General features: G+C 33.4%; 1 protein-coding gene across 1 annotated transcript in view; it reads left to right on the top strand.

The window, feature by feature from the left end:
• Positions 1-11,143, top strand: part of LOC101212902 (acetolactate synthase small subunit 2, chloroplastic) — a 29,178-nt gene extending 18,035 nt beyond the window's left edge. Inside the window, exons 6-12 of the mRNA XM_004149579.3 lie at positions 1,883-2,038; positions 7,989-8,075; positions 8,438-8,542; positions 8,666-8,788; positions 9,311-9,463; positions 10,491-10,556; positions 10,636-11,143. Of these exons, the coding sequence (XP_004149627.1) occupies positions 1,883-2,038; positions 7,989-8,075; positions 8,438-8,542; positions 8,666-8,788; positions 9,311-9,463; positions 10,491-10,556; positions 10,636-10,719 (774 nt within the window). The 3' untranslated portion in view covers positions 10,720-11,143. The remainder of the gene's footprint in view (positions 1-1,882; positions 2,039-7,988; positions 8,076-8,437; positions 8,543-8,665; positions 8,789-9,310; positions 9,464-10,490; positions 10,557-10,635) is intronic.
• Positions 11,144-17,088: the final 5,945 nt, after the last annotated feature.

Below are 17,088 nucleotides of genomic sequence, written 5' to 3'. Positions count from 1 at the left end.
CTAAAGATCGTTTCTTTTATAAATTTGGTGAGTTAGACCGTGAGAGAATGAAACTTCCAAAGTTTAGATCCGAAAGCGATTGGGTCTTATGCTGCAACTTCTGGCCAGCTTCAGGTGGAAGCTCAACCATTCAAGTTTCTTCAGGGGTTGATAAAGAGGGGTGGTTGTCCTTTCTCGCTGTCGGAAAGATTCTTATCAAATTTGGATTATAAGAATCGGTTTTTGAGCCGTTATCTTCCAGCCTAACTTCCTTAACGGTTTTGAAGTTCATTTTTTGCAGATAAAGCCTCCTTGGTTCTGAAGCTAGAAGAGCAGTCTCGTTGAGCCTCTGTTTGGACGGCAGCACAACAGAGCACTTTCTCAAGGCCATAAAATTTCCATCATTTGAATAATCAGAGCTCTTCTTTTTGGGTTCACAAAAATAACGAGGTTATTGTGGAAGATTTCAACCGTCTATGGATCATTTCCCGGCTATTTGTTTATAGTGACTCAAAGGATATCGTTAAAATTTTGGAGGAACACTTGTAAACCAAAATCTGCATCAACCCTTTATTTGCAGACAAGGCCTTAATCTATCTTACCGAGGGAATTTTGACAATTTGATTGAGAATCTTGGTAAATAGCAGTGTTTTGGGCCTTTCCATATTCTATTTGAAAAATGGAACAATTTTAAACATGGCAAACTAGAAGTTATTCAAGGGTTTGGAGGATGGTTATCCATCGATAATTTACTGCTTGTTTATTGGAAAAAGGATGCTTTTGTTGCAATTGGGAATTATTTCGATGGACTCGAGAGCATATTCTTAGACACAATGAATATGATTATTGTATTGAAAGCCAAAATTAGTAAGGAAAAACCTCAGTGGATTTTGTTAGAAATAATGGGCATTTTGTTAGAAATAATGGGCTTAGGTCGTTATGAAAGCCCATGGGTAGTTAAGATTTACTTTGCCCTAATATTTAATTCTTCTAATTAGGCTTGTGTTGCCTATAAAATCTCCCCCTCTACCTTTGTGAATCATTAGAAAATAATTTGTGTGTTTTGTCTCTACTTTCAATAGATTTATTTTGGCAACAATTGAATTGGAGAATGAATCTCGTGGAAATTTCTATCTTAATCTTAGGTGATATTGAAGTTATGGAAGGACCTTCAATCGTTCAAAATGCCCTTTTTATCAAGGATTTCTCAAATCCGATTGACTTAGCAAGTATTAACAAAATTTTGAAAGATGAAGGTAGATTTGATTGTCTTAAATTCTGAATGGGATTTTCACACTTTGTTCGTCTCAAAGCCAAGCTTCTCAAAAAATTCCTCTATTTTGTTTGGATATGATGTGGGAGTTAAGGGGTGTCAACCTAGTTGAGATATCCAGGTGCACGTCTTGATCCTTTTTGGTTTTGTTTTGTTTGCTCATTGTATAATACTCTTGTACTATGAGCTTTTTTCTTATTGTTTACTAATAAATGGGGTTGTCTCCTTTTAAAAAAAAAGAGTGGTGCTTAGCTCAGAAGGTGAATTGGGACAAATTGACTTTGTGCTGTATTAGTATCGATGAAAATGACTAGTTGCCACAGCTGCGAGTTTGCATTGTAAGGCTGAACGTTTAACCTTTGGGGGGTGGGGGGTACCCAAAACAAGTCTCTTTTTGGTAACCAGTGATCAATAAGGTACAAGCCAAACTTGATAAATAGAAGAGATTGTTTTGTATTGTCTGGGTTCATCTTTGTTTAGTTTGTCTGGTTGGCTTTATCTTTTTCTTATTTTACTCTTGTACTTTGAGCATTAGTCCCATTTATTTTTAATAAAGAGGCTTGTCTCCGTTTGAAAAAAAAAAAAAAAATTATGGATCAATAACAATGGAAACTCTATTTCAACATGTAGATTGCTTTAAGGAGAGAAAAGCTAGGTGCATCTGCTCCATTTTGGCGATACTCTGCAGCTTCTTATCCAGATCTTGAAGAAAAGAGGCCTGCTAATGCTTCCATGGGAATTGAAAATAAAGTATACAACAGTGAACTGAGTGAATCCAATTCATCAGTAAGTGGTTTCCTAAATTCTGGTTTTTGTCCTGACCAGAGATATCTCATTGCATATTCTATATTGAAAGTACGATTTAGTATTCTAGAATCAAACGGATTAGAATATTTTGTATGCCTACTTTATTGTAAGGTAAAAAGCCTTCTTGTATGAGTTTGGATGTGTGTATTTATAATCAAACGGATTAGATAATTTTACAAGTAAATCTTATTTATAACCAACAAATATGTTATAACTTTCAACAAGATAAATCTAAGTGTATATGTATGTGTGTGTATTTTCAATTATGAGTTTGGATCCGCCTACTAGAGGCATTTGATTTTTACTCGCCAACAGAAACAAGTTTTTGGTTTTTCAATCCCAAATTTATTATTTTCACCAATACTCCTTTTTATGTTTATATTTATTTTGCCAAAAAGCAAATAATTTTTTGAAATCTTGTAGTATCCAACCAATGTTGAATTTATGGTTGTTTCAAAGTGTTCTATACATCCCAATTGTATGTAGCAAGTGCTCAACATGTACCCAATTTGTTTTGTTAAACAGTAGAAAAGAGAACCCAAGGTTTAAGTGAAAAACTTTAGATCAGGAAGAAAAAACCATGATAGTCTCTTTTATTATTTTCACACACAATGAAAGTTACAAAAGAAGACAACTTTATATGCTCTAGCAAACCCTGATACAAAAAAGGAAATAAACTTAGGGTAAGGTAAAATATTAAAATACCTTTAAGGCTATAATCTATGAACAAAGCTCCTTATTTCCCATACTCTCCCTCAAGTTGGAGCATAGATGTCAACTAGACCCAACTTGCTAACACACCGGTCTAAACTTGGCCTAAGTAACCCTTTAGCTGCCAACATGAGCAACTTGTTGACAAGATGGAATATATAGAATACAGATACTGTCATTTTCCAGTTTCTCTTTTATAAAGTGTCTGTCAATCTCCATATGTTTCATTCTATCATGTTGTACACGATTATTGGTTATGCTTGTAGCCGCCTTATTATTACAATAGAGATTCATTGGTAAAACACAATCTTGGTGAAAATCAGACAACTTTCTTCAACCAGATTTCTTCACAGATTTCCAAACTCGTACTCAGCTCTGTATTTAGCTTTAGCACTGCTTCTAGTAACAACATTTTGCTTCTTACGTTTCCAAGTAACTAGGTTACCCCACATAAAGGTACAATACCTAGAGGTAGATTTTTGATCCTGCTCAATCAAAGTTGATATAAGCCTCAATGCATTTTCTTTCAGTTTTCTTGAACATCAAACCTTTACTTGGAGACCTTTTCAACATCCCACTCGGCAAATGAAGGATCAATTGGGCTAGGAGAAGTTTTTCTCCAGTTATGTAACCAATCTTTCCTTGTCCAATAAATATCCAAACACTTCTGTCTAAGATTGTAGCGGTAGTGGGCTTGGTGTCTGCCATATCACTGGAAGAAAACAAACTAAAGAGGAAAAAACACAAGTTCTGGAAAGAAAAGAAACTAGAAAAATAATAATGAAGAGAATTTGAAGGCGGCGGTGGCTTGACACGACAGATCTCGGCAACGATTTCAATGGAGAAGTGGTTGCCGACGAGCTTTGAAAGACGAGCGATGTCGATCAGAGATTCGAGGTTGGATGTGAGAGCCAAGTCTGGAATAGAAGGGTCATTTTGAAGTAAGAGTTTTGATTATCAGTGGAAGATAAGAGTTTTGAACGCGTTCTGGTGGTTCGCGTTGAAGCTAGGCAACGCGATGAAGGAGATTATGATCAAGAATTCAAGATTAAGCTTGGTGTTTTAATTGTAACGTGAGATGAAGCCAGGCGAGAAGAGTTAGGAATTTTTTAGGAAATTTCCTAATTGTGCTTAATTGGGCTACGTGTCAAGGTTACACAAGTATGGCTAGGAGAATTATTAAACTGACATGTGTAGCACTTCAAGTAGGAGCTGGCGAGTTAAGGAAGCTTAAGAAGTGACTAATCCAAGGTATTAGTATATATAGGATTGAAAGGTCTGAAAAAAAGGAATGTTACTCTGAGATTTTGTTAAGAGAAATTACATAGGGGTTTTTCTATTGAAAAAGTCACGAGGTGAGAAGGTGTTAGGCGTTCTAAGAAAGAAGCGACAGTGTGTTGTGAGTGATTTTCTTCAAAGATGAATATAGATTTTAAAGCTTTCCTTCTAAGTTTCATGTTGTCTTGTAATGTTGTATTTCATGTTAATGTTTGTGAGAAGCATGATTTCTTGAGAAAGCTTTTAAGTTATGTTTTGAGTTAAAGTTTTGATTGATTATTGAATGTTGTGTATGCGAGAAACCATTAGCTGTTATTCCTATCAATGAGCTATCTATTATGTGCACACAATGAGTCAAGGCCACCATGGGGTTTACAAACACATGATGAAGAGAAGTTGACCAATGCATTGAGTTAACAGTTTGAGCAATGGGAAATGAACCGATAAATTCTCAGGGGATGATGATGATAATGCGTTATCATAGTAGTCTATGCGTGAGAATGGTTCATGTTCTTGGTGAAAGGAATAAGAAAGTTAACATGTGATTCATGATTTTAAATGAGCCGTTGAGAGCCTATTATTGAAAATGTATTTACATGTTGTATGCCCCAAAATGTATTTCTAAAAACATCACTCACTAAGTATTTGACTTATGGTTTAAGTTTTCCTTACCCGGGTTACAAGGCATTGAGGCTTAGTTGAGGAAGGTAAGGCGAGCTGCTACACGTTGAGGTGTTAGCCAGGCATTCTAGGTTTAAGCTTGAAGAACCTGTGCTAGGTGTTGAAGGCTTGCAGTCTTGGTTGTAAAGAAAACATGTATTATGTATTGGAACACATATTAATCAAGCAATAAAAGAAGTCTGTGTTTGTTATCTTACGTTGTGAATTTTTTTATCACTTAGTAGTAAAGGGTTCAAGTTGGAACTAGGCGATAAAGCGAAGGTTCAAGGATAAGAGTGAGTGTTCTGGCATTTCATGATTGAGGTGTCTGGAATGCTCAAATCGCATTTGTGCCACATCGCAAAGGTCAGGATTCCACAACGCGTGACATTGGAGGTCAGCGGTGGCGGTACAAAGTAGGGTTTTTTAGTTTTTGAGAAAAATAGGGTTTTTAGGGTTTCACTGCTTTGATACCTTGCATAAAAAGGTATTTGTGCTCAAATCGCATTTGTGCCACATCGCAAAGGTCAGGACGCGTTGTGGAATTGCGCGTGACATTGGAAGTCAGCGGTGGCGGTACAAAGTAGGGTTTTTTAGTTTTTGAGAAAAATAGGGTTTTTAGGGTTTCACTGCTTTGATACCTTGCATAAAAAGGAGTTTTCTCTTATTTCTCTTTGAAAGAAAAGGGTTTCTTTTAATAGAAGAAATACCCGATACAAGTTAGGAAAATGCAAATGAGAAAAAAAAAATCTTAAATACAATGAAAATACAAACAAAAGAAGAAATAACCAACTCCAACCTTATTAAATGAACGTGGAAATAAATATTTCATATATTGAAAATTTGGATGACCAAGGCGAAAATGCCACGATATATGATCTTTTTCTGAAGTTGAAAAATAAGAAAACAACAAACTAGTCCTATAACAATCCCCAAAGAGAGCATCATCGTCAAGGAGATAGAGCTCCTTATTGTGTTGGGTAGTGCCAATTGTCTTCCCTGAGCTTAATTTCTCAAAAAATCATTATCTAGTGAGAAAGCAACTTGACAATCATCTTAAGTTATCTTATAGATTGTAAATTGTAAGATATTTTCGGTACATGCATCACATTTGTAAAGTTAAATCATCCAAGGGAGATATATTACCCTTACTCGCAATAGGAACAAAGGACCCATTTGCAATCCAAATCTTTTCATTACCAGCACTTGAAAGATGTGATAGAAAATTATCATAGGAGCCAGTCAAATGATTTGTAGCCCATGAATCAAGTAACCATGGTTTCTTACCATTCATGTTGAGGAGACTTGAGGATTAAGAGGTACCTGATTGAACAACAGCCTCGAAGGACGAGACACTAGGGTCACTTTCATAATTCACCTAAGGTTGTTGTTTGCGGCATTCATTGACACTCATAAGAACTCGACTAGGGTTGGGCTGGTCATTTGGAGGGTGTCTTATGTCATTTGGTGGTTTACCATGAAACTTCCGGCATTGTTCTTCCGTATGCTAGGGTTTCTTGCAATGTTCACACATCGAGGTCTGTTTCCCATTTTGCTTATCATTATCAGAACTAGATAATTTTGCACTAAAATAGCAAAATTGGTAGCAGATACAGTCATGATGTTCATAACATTGACTATCTTCCTCTAAAAGCACCTCAAAACACATTTCCATGCAAGAAGGTATAGGCCTCTATCTCAATATACAGCCTCACACTACATCGAATTTGGAGTTCAAACCAGCTAGGAAATCATAAACATGATCAACTTCCTCAATCTTGGAATACTGAAAACCTTCACACAGACAACCACAGGTAATTTCATGACACAGATTCATCTCCTGTCAGATTATGGACAATTTGTTCAAGTATGAAGTGACACCCATTGTCCTCTATTTGCCCTCATGAGCTGTTTAAGCAGAGTGTAAAGATGACACTGTGTCTTTTGGAATATAATTTCTAAACTGCATTTCAGATATCTCGAGTAGTCGCAACATAGAACAACAGTTTTCGTAGATGAGGTTCCATCCTACTACACTCTATCGAAGCAGAGAGTCTTTTTCTTTCCAAATGCACTTTTGAGGATCCTCTGGTCTAAGTCTCAGTATCTCATAGTTAGATATCCGAGCTTGTGATGCCCCTCAAGAATCATTTTAATGGGCTCAGACCAGGAAAAATAATTTTGACCGTTCAACTTTTTTCGGCAATTAACCGTTTGGAATTTTCAGAGCCAGACAAATAGTTTATAGTAGTTAAAGTAGGGAAAGAGGTCACCAGATTCTCTGGATACATCAGTAGACCGGAAGGAATGCAAGAATTCATTATATTGGAATTTAGGTTTGTGGAAGCACCTACAGTTTCCTCAAGAGCAACGATTTGTTGCTGAAAACTTTTTGAAGATTAGCCAACTGTTATTGTACCATTACCGAGGATAAACCAACTGAACCAGGCGACGCATGATGAGGAAACTGATCTGGTTGCTGCAAGAAGCTTATTGCCACGACAGAGAGTTTACCTTTGTAGTAGGTGGATGACTCACTAAAGGTTGTGGCGGTGCTAGAATTGGACAAATATGCAAGGATTGAAGATAACGATCAATAGCGGTTGGACAGCAGTGGCAGTGACGACAGTGGAAAAAATTAGCGGCTACAGCAACTTTGGCAGCGGTAGCTGTGGCTAAAGCAAGATTGGTGGAAAACTAAGGTTATATTGCACCGGTTGCTTTTCGCCAGTGGTAGCTAGGGTTTGGTTACCATGCTTTGATACTATGTTGAACGGTAGAAAAGAAAACACAAAGTTTACATTGAAAACCCTAGAACAAGGGAAAAACACCATGATAGGGACTCTTTTATTATTTTAACACAATGAAAGTTACAAAAGAAAACAACTTTATAGGCTCTTGCAAGTCATAGTACAAAAAAGGAAATAAACTTAAGGGTAAAGTAAAATACTAAAATGCCCTTGGAGCGGTAAACCATCAACAAAGCATTTAAGACAATGTCCAATATATGTTAGTGTTTGATTCTTGTTGTACATGGAAACTTTACCCAAACTTTATCTATCTGTACTGCCTATCCATTTTCTCAATGATGAGGCTCGTTTCTTTAAAAAAAGTATATAAAACAACTTAAATTTACCTATTTAATAGGTTTGGCTATTTCTCTTTCTTTGTTAAAAGAAAATTTCTATCAGGTCGCTATGTTATTCTCTGTATGTCTATTACAGATATGAGGAAGTAAACTTTTAAGAGTAATGTTTTCTTTTCTCTATGAACTGTGAAGGGTGATGTATATCCTGTGGAGCAGTCAGATGACTTTACTATCAAACCAGTTCTTGATGCTCACTGGGGAGTTCTCAATGACGAAGATGTAAGAAAAAATCAGCCTTCTATGTTTCAAAATTATTCATGTGATTCATTCTTCTTAACGTCTAGGTAGTGGTAGTTATATTATTTATATATGTTGAGTGACCACTTGGAAAGTCTCGTGTTAGACCAAGTGACATTATTTACTGTTCACAATTACTAATTTGGTAGGGTGCAAGATCCTAATTTGCCTTTTCTTAGCATAGTTTAAGGGCTCCTGCTTTTATTTGAAACCACTATAAGCATTATAGTGGAATTTGTATGTTGTCTTAGTTTGAGGGAGTTCTGCGGTGTCTGTTTGCCACATTGAAATTTAAATGTTTTTAGCTCATCTTACTGGAAACATTTAACCCCTACAAATTGCAGGTGGATGGTCTTCGTTCACATACTTTATCTATGCTAGTAAATGATTCTCCAGGGGTTCTTTATATTATCACCGGACTTTTTGCAAGAAGGGGATATAATATTCAGGTTTATTTAAAATTCTCACCCCTTTCAATTGTATTGCTGTTTTGAGTATAGCAGAATTGTATTTCTTTTTATATTTCCACCTAGGATTCTTTTAATCAAATCTGACGAATCCCTTGCTATCAGAGTTTAGCTGTTGGTCATGCAGAAGCGGAGGGCATTTCACGCATAACAACGGTTGTTCCCGGTACAGATGAATCAATCTACAAGTTAGTACAGCATCTTTATAGGCTGGCCGATGTTCATGAGGTAAATTATCACAACTTTTTCCCCCAAACTCATTGCGCGGTTGTACCCATATTTACACCCATTGAGTGCAGATTTCTCCTCAGGTTATTTCAGAATACTGGCTCTATAGGTTGCGATCAGATTTAGAATTTTGCTGCATTGATACATGATTCGAACGATCTTATTCTTGTTTGTATTTTGCTTGCAAGATCTATATGTTTTAAGCCATACTCATGCTTAGAGGCTAGAGCTTTGGAGAAATTCTGATGTTATTGTGTTCCATCTCTTTCTTCTATCCCAATTATAAGGAGATTTAATCTTTTGTTTTTTGCCTTGCTTATAAGAAATTGTCCTCTGCAAAATTGCCTTTCATCATATCCTCTTGAAATTTTATGTAGTTACCAACGTTGATGTTTTCAACTACTTGTCCTTTTGAATCCCATTTGAATAGTTATTTCCTGTTAGAGAAAGATAAATAAGATAGGTTAGTGAGCTTATGCTTAACAGTCCAAATCTAATCGGTCGTTGGTTACTCCTCTGTAGGTTCGGGATCTGACCCACATTCCGTTTTCAGAGCGGGAGCTGATGCTGATTAAAATTGCTGCAAATCCTTCTGCTAGGCGTGATGTTCTTGATATTGCCCAAATATTTAGGGCCAAGGCAGTTGATGTCTCCGACCATACGATTACACTAGAGGTAGATAATTCTTAAACTGACATGTTCTGTGAGTCAACTAGTTTTGAGTTTCAGTTGTTCGAATTCCTTATGATATGCAACTGAAACAAGTTCTTGCGAATGGTAAAAAGGGCGGTTTGAATGTGGGGGCTGTTCTTATTTTACCCGAAGGGTTTGAATTACTTCCACCATCCAATTTAGAGATAAAATTTATACATTTTTTAAAATCGAATTAGTAAATTGTTTATGTCCTAGTTGATAACAATTTTGTTTTGAGTTTTATTTTATTTTAAAAATTTATCCTTGTTTCCTCTCAATTTTTATATACTATGGTTATTACATTTCTTAAGGTAGCACTTAAGAAATTCTCAGTCAAATTTTGAAAACAAAAATAGATTTTTTTTGGTAGAAAGTAGATGGAGGTAGTATTTGTAAGCTTAATTTTTAAAAACCAACATCTAAAAATCAAATGGTTATCACGTTGAGTTGGCTTTGACCGACACAACTTAATTTCTACGAATCTTTGGTGGGTGAGTCGAGGTGGTGGTCATTGGGACCAAAAAAAAAGTCAAGAACTTAGACAGAATAGCTCCAAACTATGGTGGCCATCTACTTTAGATTTAATCTCTTAGGAGGCTTCTTGGTTCCTAGATATAGTATGATTTGGCTATTAGATGTACTGTGATTAGGTTATTAGATGTGTTAGCCAGCCGATTGACCTGTAATTGTTGATATTAAAAAAAGACTCTTATACTCCCAAAGTTCCTCAAATCTAATCACAAAAATATTTAAATTGAAATACAAAGCATAGTAGATGAAATAAAAAGTGAGATCAAAATTCTCAAACACAAACAAGAAAATATTCAAAACAGTTCTAGAAGAATAGGACCATGTTGTAGATGTTGTCAGTTTTCCAACGTGTAATTTTACTTCATATTTCAATTCAACCAAACATGGTTTTTAAGGCAAAATTTGATCTAATAAAGTAAATGGTGTGTATTGTAAAGCAACACTTTGTAGTAACGAATCTACTTGATACTCATTTCAGCTTACTGGAGATTTGCATAAGATGGTTGCACTCCAGAGGTTGTTAGAGCCTTATGGCATTTGTGAGGTTTGTAAAGAAGATCCAAGTGAACTCACCCTATCATTTTGAGTTCGTAGGTACATAATTTTCTGAGTGTTCATTACAGGTAGCGAGAACGGGACGAGTAGCGTTGGTGCGTGAATCAGGAGTAGACTCAAAATATCTTCGTGGATACTCATTTCCTCTTTAAGGCTGAGGGGTGAGGCGCACAAAACATTGGACTCTTATGCAACAAATATCGTTGTGGATGGAATGCAAGATCTGTGTATATAAGAACAGTACGAAAAAGAAAAGAGTCTCTGCATGGTTTTGTTGAAGATACTCGGAGGCCCTTCTGCCAAATGTTATTTGGAGGTCACTAAAGCAGTAGAAATTCATGTCAACATCGTAGTTATGGTGTGAGAAATGTTTAGTTTTTGTTGAAACCATTGATGTCTCACTTATTTATTTGATATTTTGATGTTTAAGTAATTTTCACCACGTGGGATCTAAGTTTTGCACATTTTTTTCTCTTTTGAGATCAGACAGAACTATTTTATTTATCTTGTTTGTTAATATTTTATTTATTTTCTAAAATTCTAATATAGTAAATCTCCACTATTTGTTGAACGTAACTTAATTAGTATGGTGATAAACTTCAAGGTCAAGATCCAATTCTCCAACCAACACATTTATTTAATACCTCTAAAAAACTATGATCATATTATATTTTGAAAAAAAAAATGTAGCATAGTACTCTGAATTATCAAAACATTGATCTATTATTTTTAAACAAAGTTTTTTGAACGGCTTTATATTTTAACAAAAACGAGATTCCATATATATAAATATAAATATATATTTCCAATTAGTAAACGCAGTTTTTTTAGTTGGGAAAGTGTCGTAGTGTTAGAATCATGCAACTTTATAGAGTTTTGACATTTTGTGTTATTAAAGAGGAAGAGGTCTCTTTTTCAAATGAAATTGGTCACTTTATTTGTAATTTGAGTCTATTCAAAGTATGCCTACATACATATCCTTCTACTATGTTCACTTTAGATTTATTACTACATACGAAACATTTTATTATTGATGTAAATGTTTTATTTTAAAATAATTTATAATGATAAGGATAATAATAATAATTAAACAAATAAATAAAACTTTTGTTCAGATCACTAAAAAGTTAGGAAAAATAACTAAAACTAAATTAAAACAAAAAGTAAAATAAATCTAACATCAAGTTCTCTATCAAAACATATAAATGGGCTCTAAATTAAACCTTCAATCATTTCTTCTCTTCTTGGAACTTTTTGCTGTTGAAACTCCTCTTCTTGATGTACAATCTCTTTTTTACTTTTTATATTTTTAGAATTGAAGGTTTTGACCAAAGTTTGAAATCTATTACTAAAATTTTCTAAAATCGTTGCCAATTTGTTCATCGAGATAAGAGTAATGTCGTTAGAAAAGAAAATGATTAAAGATTCAATCAAATCACAACCAACGAAATTAAATCCGTAAACCTGAACTTTATAATCAATATGTAAACTTTAATTCATGATTATACAATAAAATCCTAACATTATATATAACAATAAGTGTCAAGATATTTGAACTAGATGATTTTACAAATTAAATTTAGATAAATAATAACATACATTGATCCATTAATAGTCTTTTTGAGGAATTATGTTTCTCTCACTTGCCTTCTTTTAGATTTTAATTAGATTTTTTGATTGAAAGAATGAACTATTTAATGAGCGAGTGAGAGAATCAATTCCTAAAGTTCTATTTATAGACACCACCCGGTGTTTAATTAGGATATTATCTTTTTACCTAATGGACCTAATAAAATAATAGGTCCGGAAAAGATAAAATATGATATAATACATTAGCCACATTAATAATATCATATTTAAAAAAAAAATTAACAATCTCTCACTTGGCTCATTGACATAATTTATCATATATGTTCATAGGCATAATGCGTAAAATTGAACTTCATAACATATCATATCAAGTAAAAAAAAACTATTAAAGAATCATGTAGTTATCATTGCATTAACGTACTCTCTTCCATATATTACTGAAGTAGTTCTTCTATTAACATGATCTATAATAAAGATAATCAATAATGGTTCAACAATAAGTGTCTTTATAAAAAACAATGTCCTGTTTAATATAATTAATTTATGTATATACTAATCATAAGAATAGAACCATGAGATAAAATTAGAAATGATAAGTAAATGAGCTTAGAGTATCAAATAACATAATCTTGATTTCAATAGTGGTCGGTCAACATGAACATTGAACATCTTTGGTGACAATCCTTTAGTCAATGGATCCGCAATCATAAGTTTAGTGCTAATGTGTTCGAATGACACCCTTTGTTTCTGAACTTTTTCCTTAACGACAAAATATTTTGATTCCATGTGTTTAGCACCTTTAGAATACTTGTCGTCTTTTTAGAAGAAAACTGCTGGAGAATTATCACAATAAATTCTCAGCGACTTGGCAATACGGTCGACAATTCCAAGTCCTGAGATAAAGTTCTGCTGCCATAAACCATGAATTGTAGCCTTAAAGCATGTTACAAATTTAGCTTCCATAGTGGATGCAGCTATAATAGACTACTTTGCACTTTTCCATGAAATTGCTCATTCAACTAATAGGAACAAATAGTCAAAAGTGGATTTTCGTGTATCCATACATCCGATAAAATCTTAATCTGGATATCCAATCACCTCAAGATGATCAAATCTCTTGTAAGTAAGCATATAATCTTTTGTTCCTTGAAGATAGTTTAAAACTTTCTTTGCAACTTTCCAGTTATCCATTCCTGGATTACTTTGATACATGCTTAGCACACCCATAACAAAACTGTTGTTTGGTCTAGTGCAAGTCTGTGCACAGAATAAGTCTCTAATAATAGATGCATAACGAGTGGTTTCCATCTAATTTCGTTCCAATTCATTTTGTGGACATTACATGAGACTAAACTTATCTCTCTTATAAATTGGACTACACTTGAAGAGCATTTGTCCATTTTAAATTTCTCTAAAACTTTATTAATATATGCTTTTTAAGACAATCCTAACAATCTATGTGTTCGATCACATAATATTTCAATTTCAATCACATAGGATGCCTCACCCATCTCCTTCATTTCAAAAATTTTAGAGAGAAATTATTTGTTTTGACATAACAAACCCAAGTCATTCGTAGAAAGCAAGATGTCATCAATATATATAACAAGAATTATAAACTTACTCCCACTGGTCTTTAGGCATATACATCGATCAATGATATTTTTTTTAAAACCAAAAGATGCGATAGTATCATTGAACTTAAGATACCATTGTTTGGAAGCTTGTTTAAGTCCATATACTGACCTATTTAATTTACACACCATATGTTCCTTTCCTTCAATCATAAAACCTTCCGGTTGATCCATGAACACTTCTTCATCTAAATTCTCATTTAGAAAGGCAGTTTTCACATCCATTTGATGAAGCTCAATGTCTACTAAAGCCATAATAATTCTTAATGAGTTCTTTTTTATGATAGGAGAAAAGGTTTCTTTGTAGTCAATGTCATCTTTTTTAGTATAACCTTTGGCAACAAGTGTAGTCTTGTATCGTTCGATTTTGAGTCACGTTTGGTTTTAAAGACTCATTTACACCCAACTCTTTTATTTTCTTTAGGCAATTCTACAAGATCCTAGACTTCATTATCATTTATAGATTTTAACTCTTCTTTCATGGAATCTAACCATTTGGCATAATTATCTCTTTTAATGGCTCGTGAAAATGAAACCAGATCATTATCAATACTTAAGTCAAATTTTGACTGATGCAAATAAACCACATAGTCATCAGAAATAGTTGATCTTCTTGGTCTTATAGATCTTCTTAACTCTATTTATTATGGTCTCTTTATAACGCCCAAGATTAGGAGGGAGATATGATTGAACCAGTATCACATCTGAATGAGAGGGATCCTAAGAACATGAAAGTCATGTTAAGAAAAACTTAATAGAGTTAATACCTATACCAACAAGGTGCACCTTCCTTTTTGGTGGCTCGATCATAGAAACTTCAAAGTTAAGCGTGCTTAGCTTGAAACAATTCTATGTTGGGTGACCTCTTAAGAATTTTTTTAAGATGCATGTAAGTGAGGACAAAACATGTTGAAATGACTCGACTTTGTATTTTTCTAAGATGTATGTGAGTGATGACAAAACATGTACCAACAAGCTCGATCATAGAAACTCCAAAGTTAAGTATGCTTAGCTTAGAGCAAATCTGTGTTGGGTGATATTTAAATTGATGGATTTTAGAGAATTTTGGTTAATTATATATAAGTATATATAATTATTTATGAAAGTGAATAATTTTGTTATTTATGAAAATATGATTATCTAAGGAAAGAATAATTGTATTTTGGGAGAAAAGATGTGATGTGATGGAAGAGAGAGAAAAGATTTAAGTATTTGTTAAATATAACTATTTGAATAAAATATTTTATTAAAGGAGAAAAGAGGAAAATAATTATATTGTGATAAAATATAACTATAGTAAATGAATATTTATTTGAAACATTTTTAAAAGTAGCAAAATAAATTAAAATATTTACGAGTTATAATAAAATTTTGGATTCTATCTATTATAGTCACTAATAGACTACTATAGCATATCATTGACTCTTAATGATAAAATTTAAAAATTTTGCTATAGATTGTAAATATTTTGTAAAAATTTGTTCTTTTTAAAAATTCTCCTACTTATTTAGGGAGGAATATAAAAAGTTGATTCGATAAACAATTAATTGGAGAGAGATGATTTAATTTATTTAGGTAAATGAAGAAAGATTTTTTTTTTTTTTTTTTTTTTTTTTTTTTTTTTATCAAAGGTAAAAGGTAAAGGAAAAGGAAAATAATAATTCTTATAATAATTATTATTAATTTAAATAGTTTTCCTCTCAATCCTCATTGGTGCAAAGTAAAAAGAAAAAAAAAACTCATCTTCCTTCTTCCTTGACCATTCACCCTAGCGCTGCCACTATTGCCACTGAGCTCCACATCGCTGCAACCTCATCGGCGTCCGTCTCCTTCTACCCAGACGAAGCCAAGTCGTCCCCTGTGCCGCTCGTTCGCATCTTTTTCTCCGTCTTTTTTGTCTTAAATAATTTAAATTTTTTATTCAAGTTAAATTTAATAATAAAGTTATTGATTTTGGAAAGCTTAACTTTTAGGGAATGCATTTTTAAGCTAGTCTCTTATTTAGAGATTCTACTATAAGACCTTCAAACATGAATTTAAGATGCATATATTTTTTATTATACATTGATGTAGCTAAGATGCATAATGTGGTGTAGTTGACGACTAATATTGATACGGTAGTTTTCTATTAACTTTGACTTTGGGTTGTACCTACATGGTTGTCCCTCAAGATAACCACCTTTTATAGATTTACAACAATGCGTTGAACATCATTATGTCCTATCATGTATATGAGTAGTTCGACGGAATCACTACAACTCGATATCATAGGTGTTCCTTCGTATTCACCGACATATGAGAGTGTTCCTTTAGGATCACTAGATTGCGTGTGTTTCTTCAGGAACATGATAGTTTTGGGTACCTCCTCACGGGATCCTAATGAAAAGTTAACAGACACCTAACGAGACTAGTAGTAGGTCATTTACTAGGTATATTTTATATACTTATAATTTTTCTATGTTTAACATTTCATGCAAAGATAAATGAAGTGAAAAGCTAGTGAGCGACAAGAAGGGCTCATGACATGTCATATGGGTACACAATTCTCCTTCTGCGTCTATGTATCAGTTTTTCAGTATTTTATTTTTGACAATTTTAGTTAAATTTTTAATTTGCAAATACTACGTCTTCTGAATACATTTGATATTAGTTTCATAAAAATGTTAGTTTTTCTCTTTTCAAGAAAATACATTTTTTAGCTTAGTAGGAAGAGTCGAGTCATTACAGTAGTGATCCCAAAACACGTTTTTCATGGTGTAGATAGTGATCTAGAAGGAAAACAAAACATAAGATGTACATAGCTTGTCAAAAGATTTAAAATTCACTGGTAATCTTAGTATGCATTCATCAATCAATAGTAGAGATGTTCACGACGCGAGGTTGAGGATGTCACTCCCCATTTTCGTCCCTACTCCCTATCTCATTCCCCATCCCCGCCAATTTTCCCATTGGGATTGCGTGGGGATTGGGTTTCCCGCGTGAAAATATTTTAATGTTTTTTTTTTATTTTCGATAGAATATTATCAATTTTCTTATTTAAAACTATTAAAATGTCAATTTCTAGTTCTTTGTTTATAAAAATAAAAATTCAATTATTAGAAGATACTTTTAAAATTTCTATCCATAAAATTTTAAAATTCATTAAAAAAAAATCAAACATGAATCCATAAATATTCTAACAAAGTCTTCAATTACATCTTTAAGACACAACAATATATTTGTTTTAAGGCATAATATATACATAGACAACATAAAAATTAGAATTAAGAAAAAAAATGAAGAAATGGAATAGAGAAA

Source organism: Cucumis sativus, chromosome 5, assembly GCF_000004075.3.
Source record: "Cucumis sativus cultivar 9930 chromosome 5, Cucumber_9930_V3, whole genome shotgun sequence".
Taxonomy (NCBI): Eukaryota; Viridiplantae; Streptophyta; class Magnoliopsida; order Cucurbitales; family Cucurbitaceae; genus Cucumis; species Cucumis sativus.
This window is presented reverse-complemented; position numbering and strand designations above follow the sequence as displayed.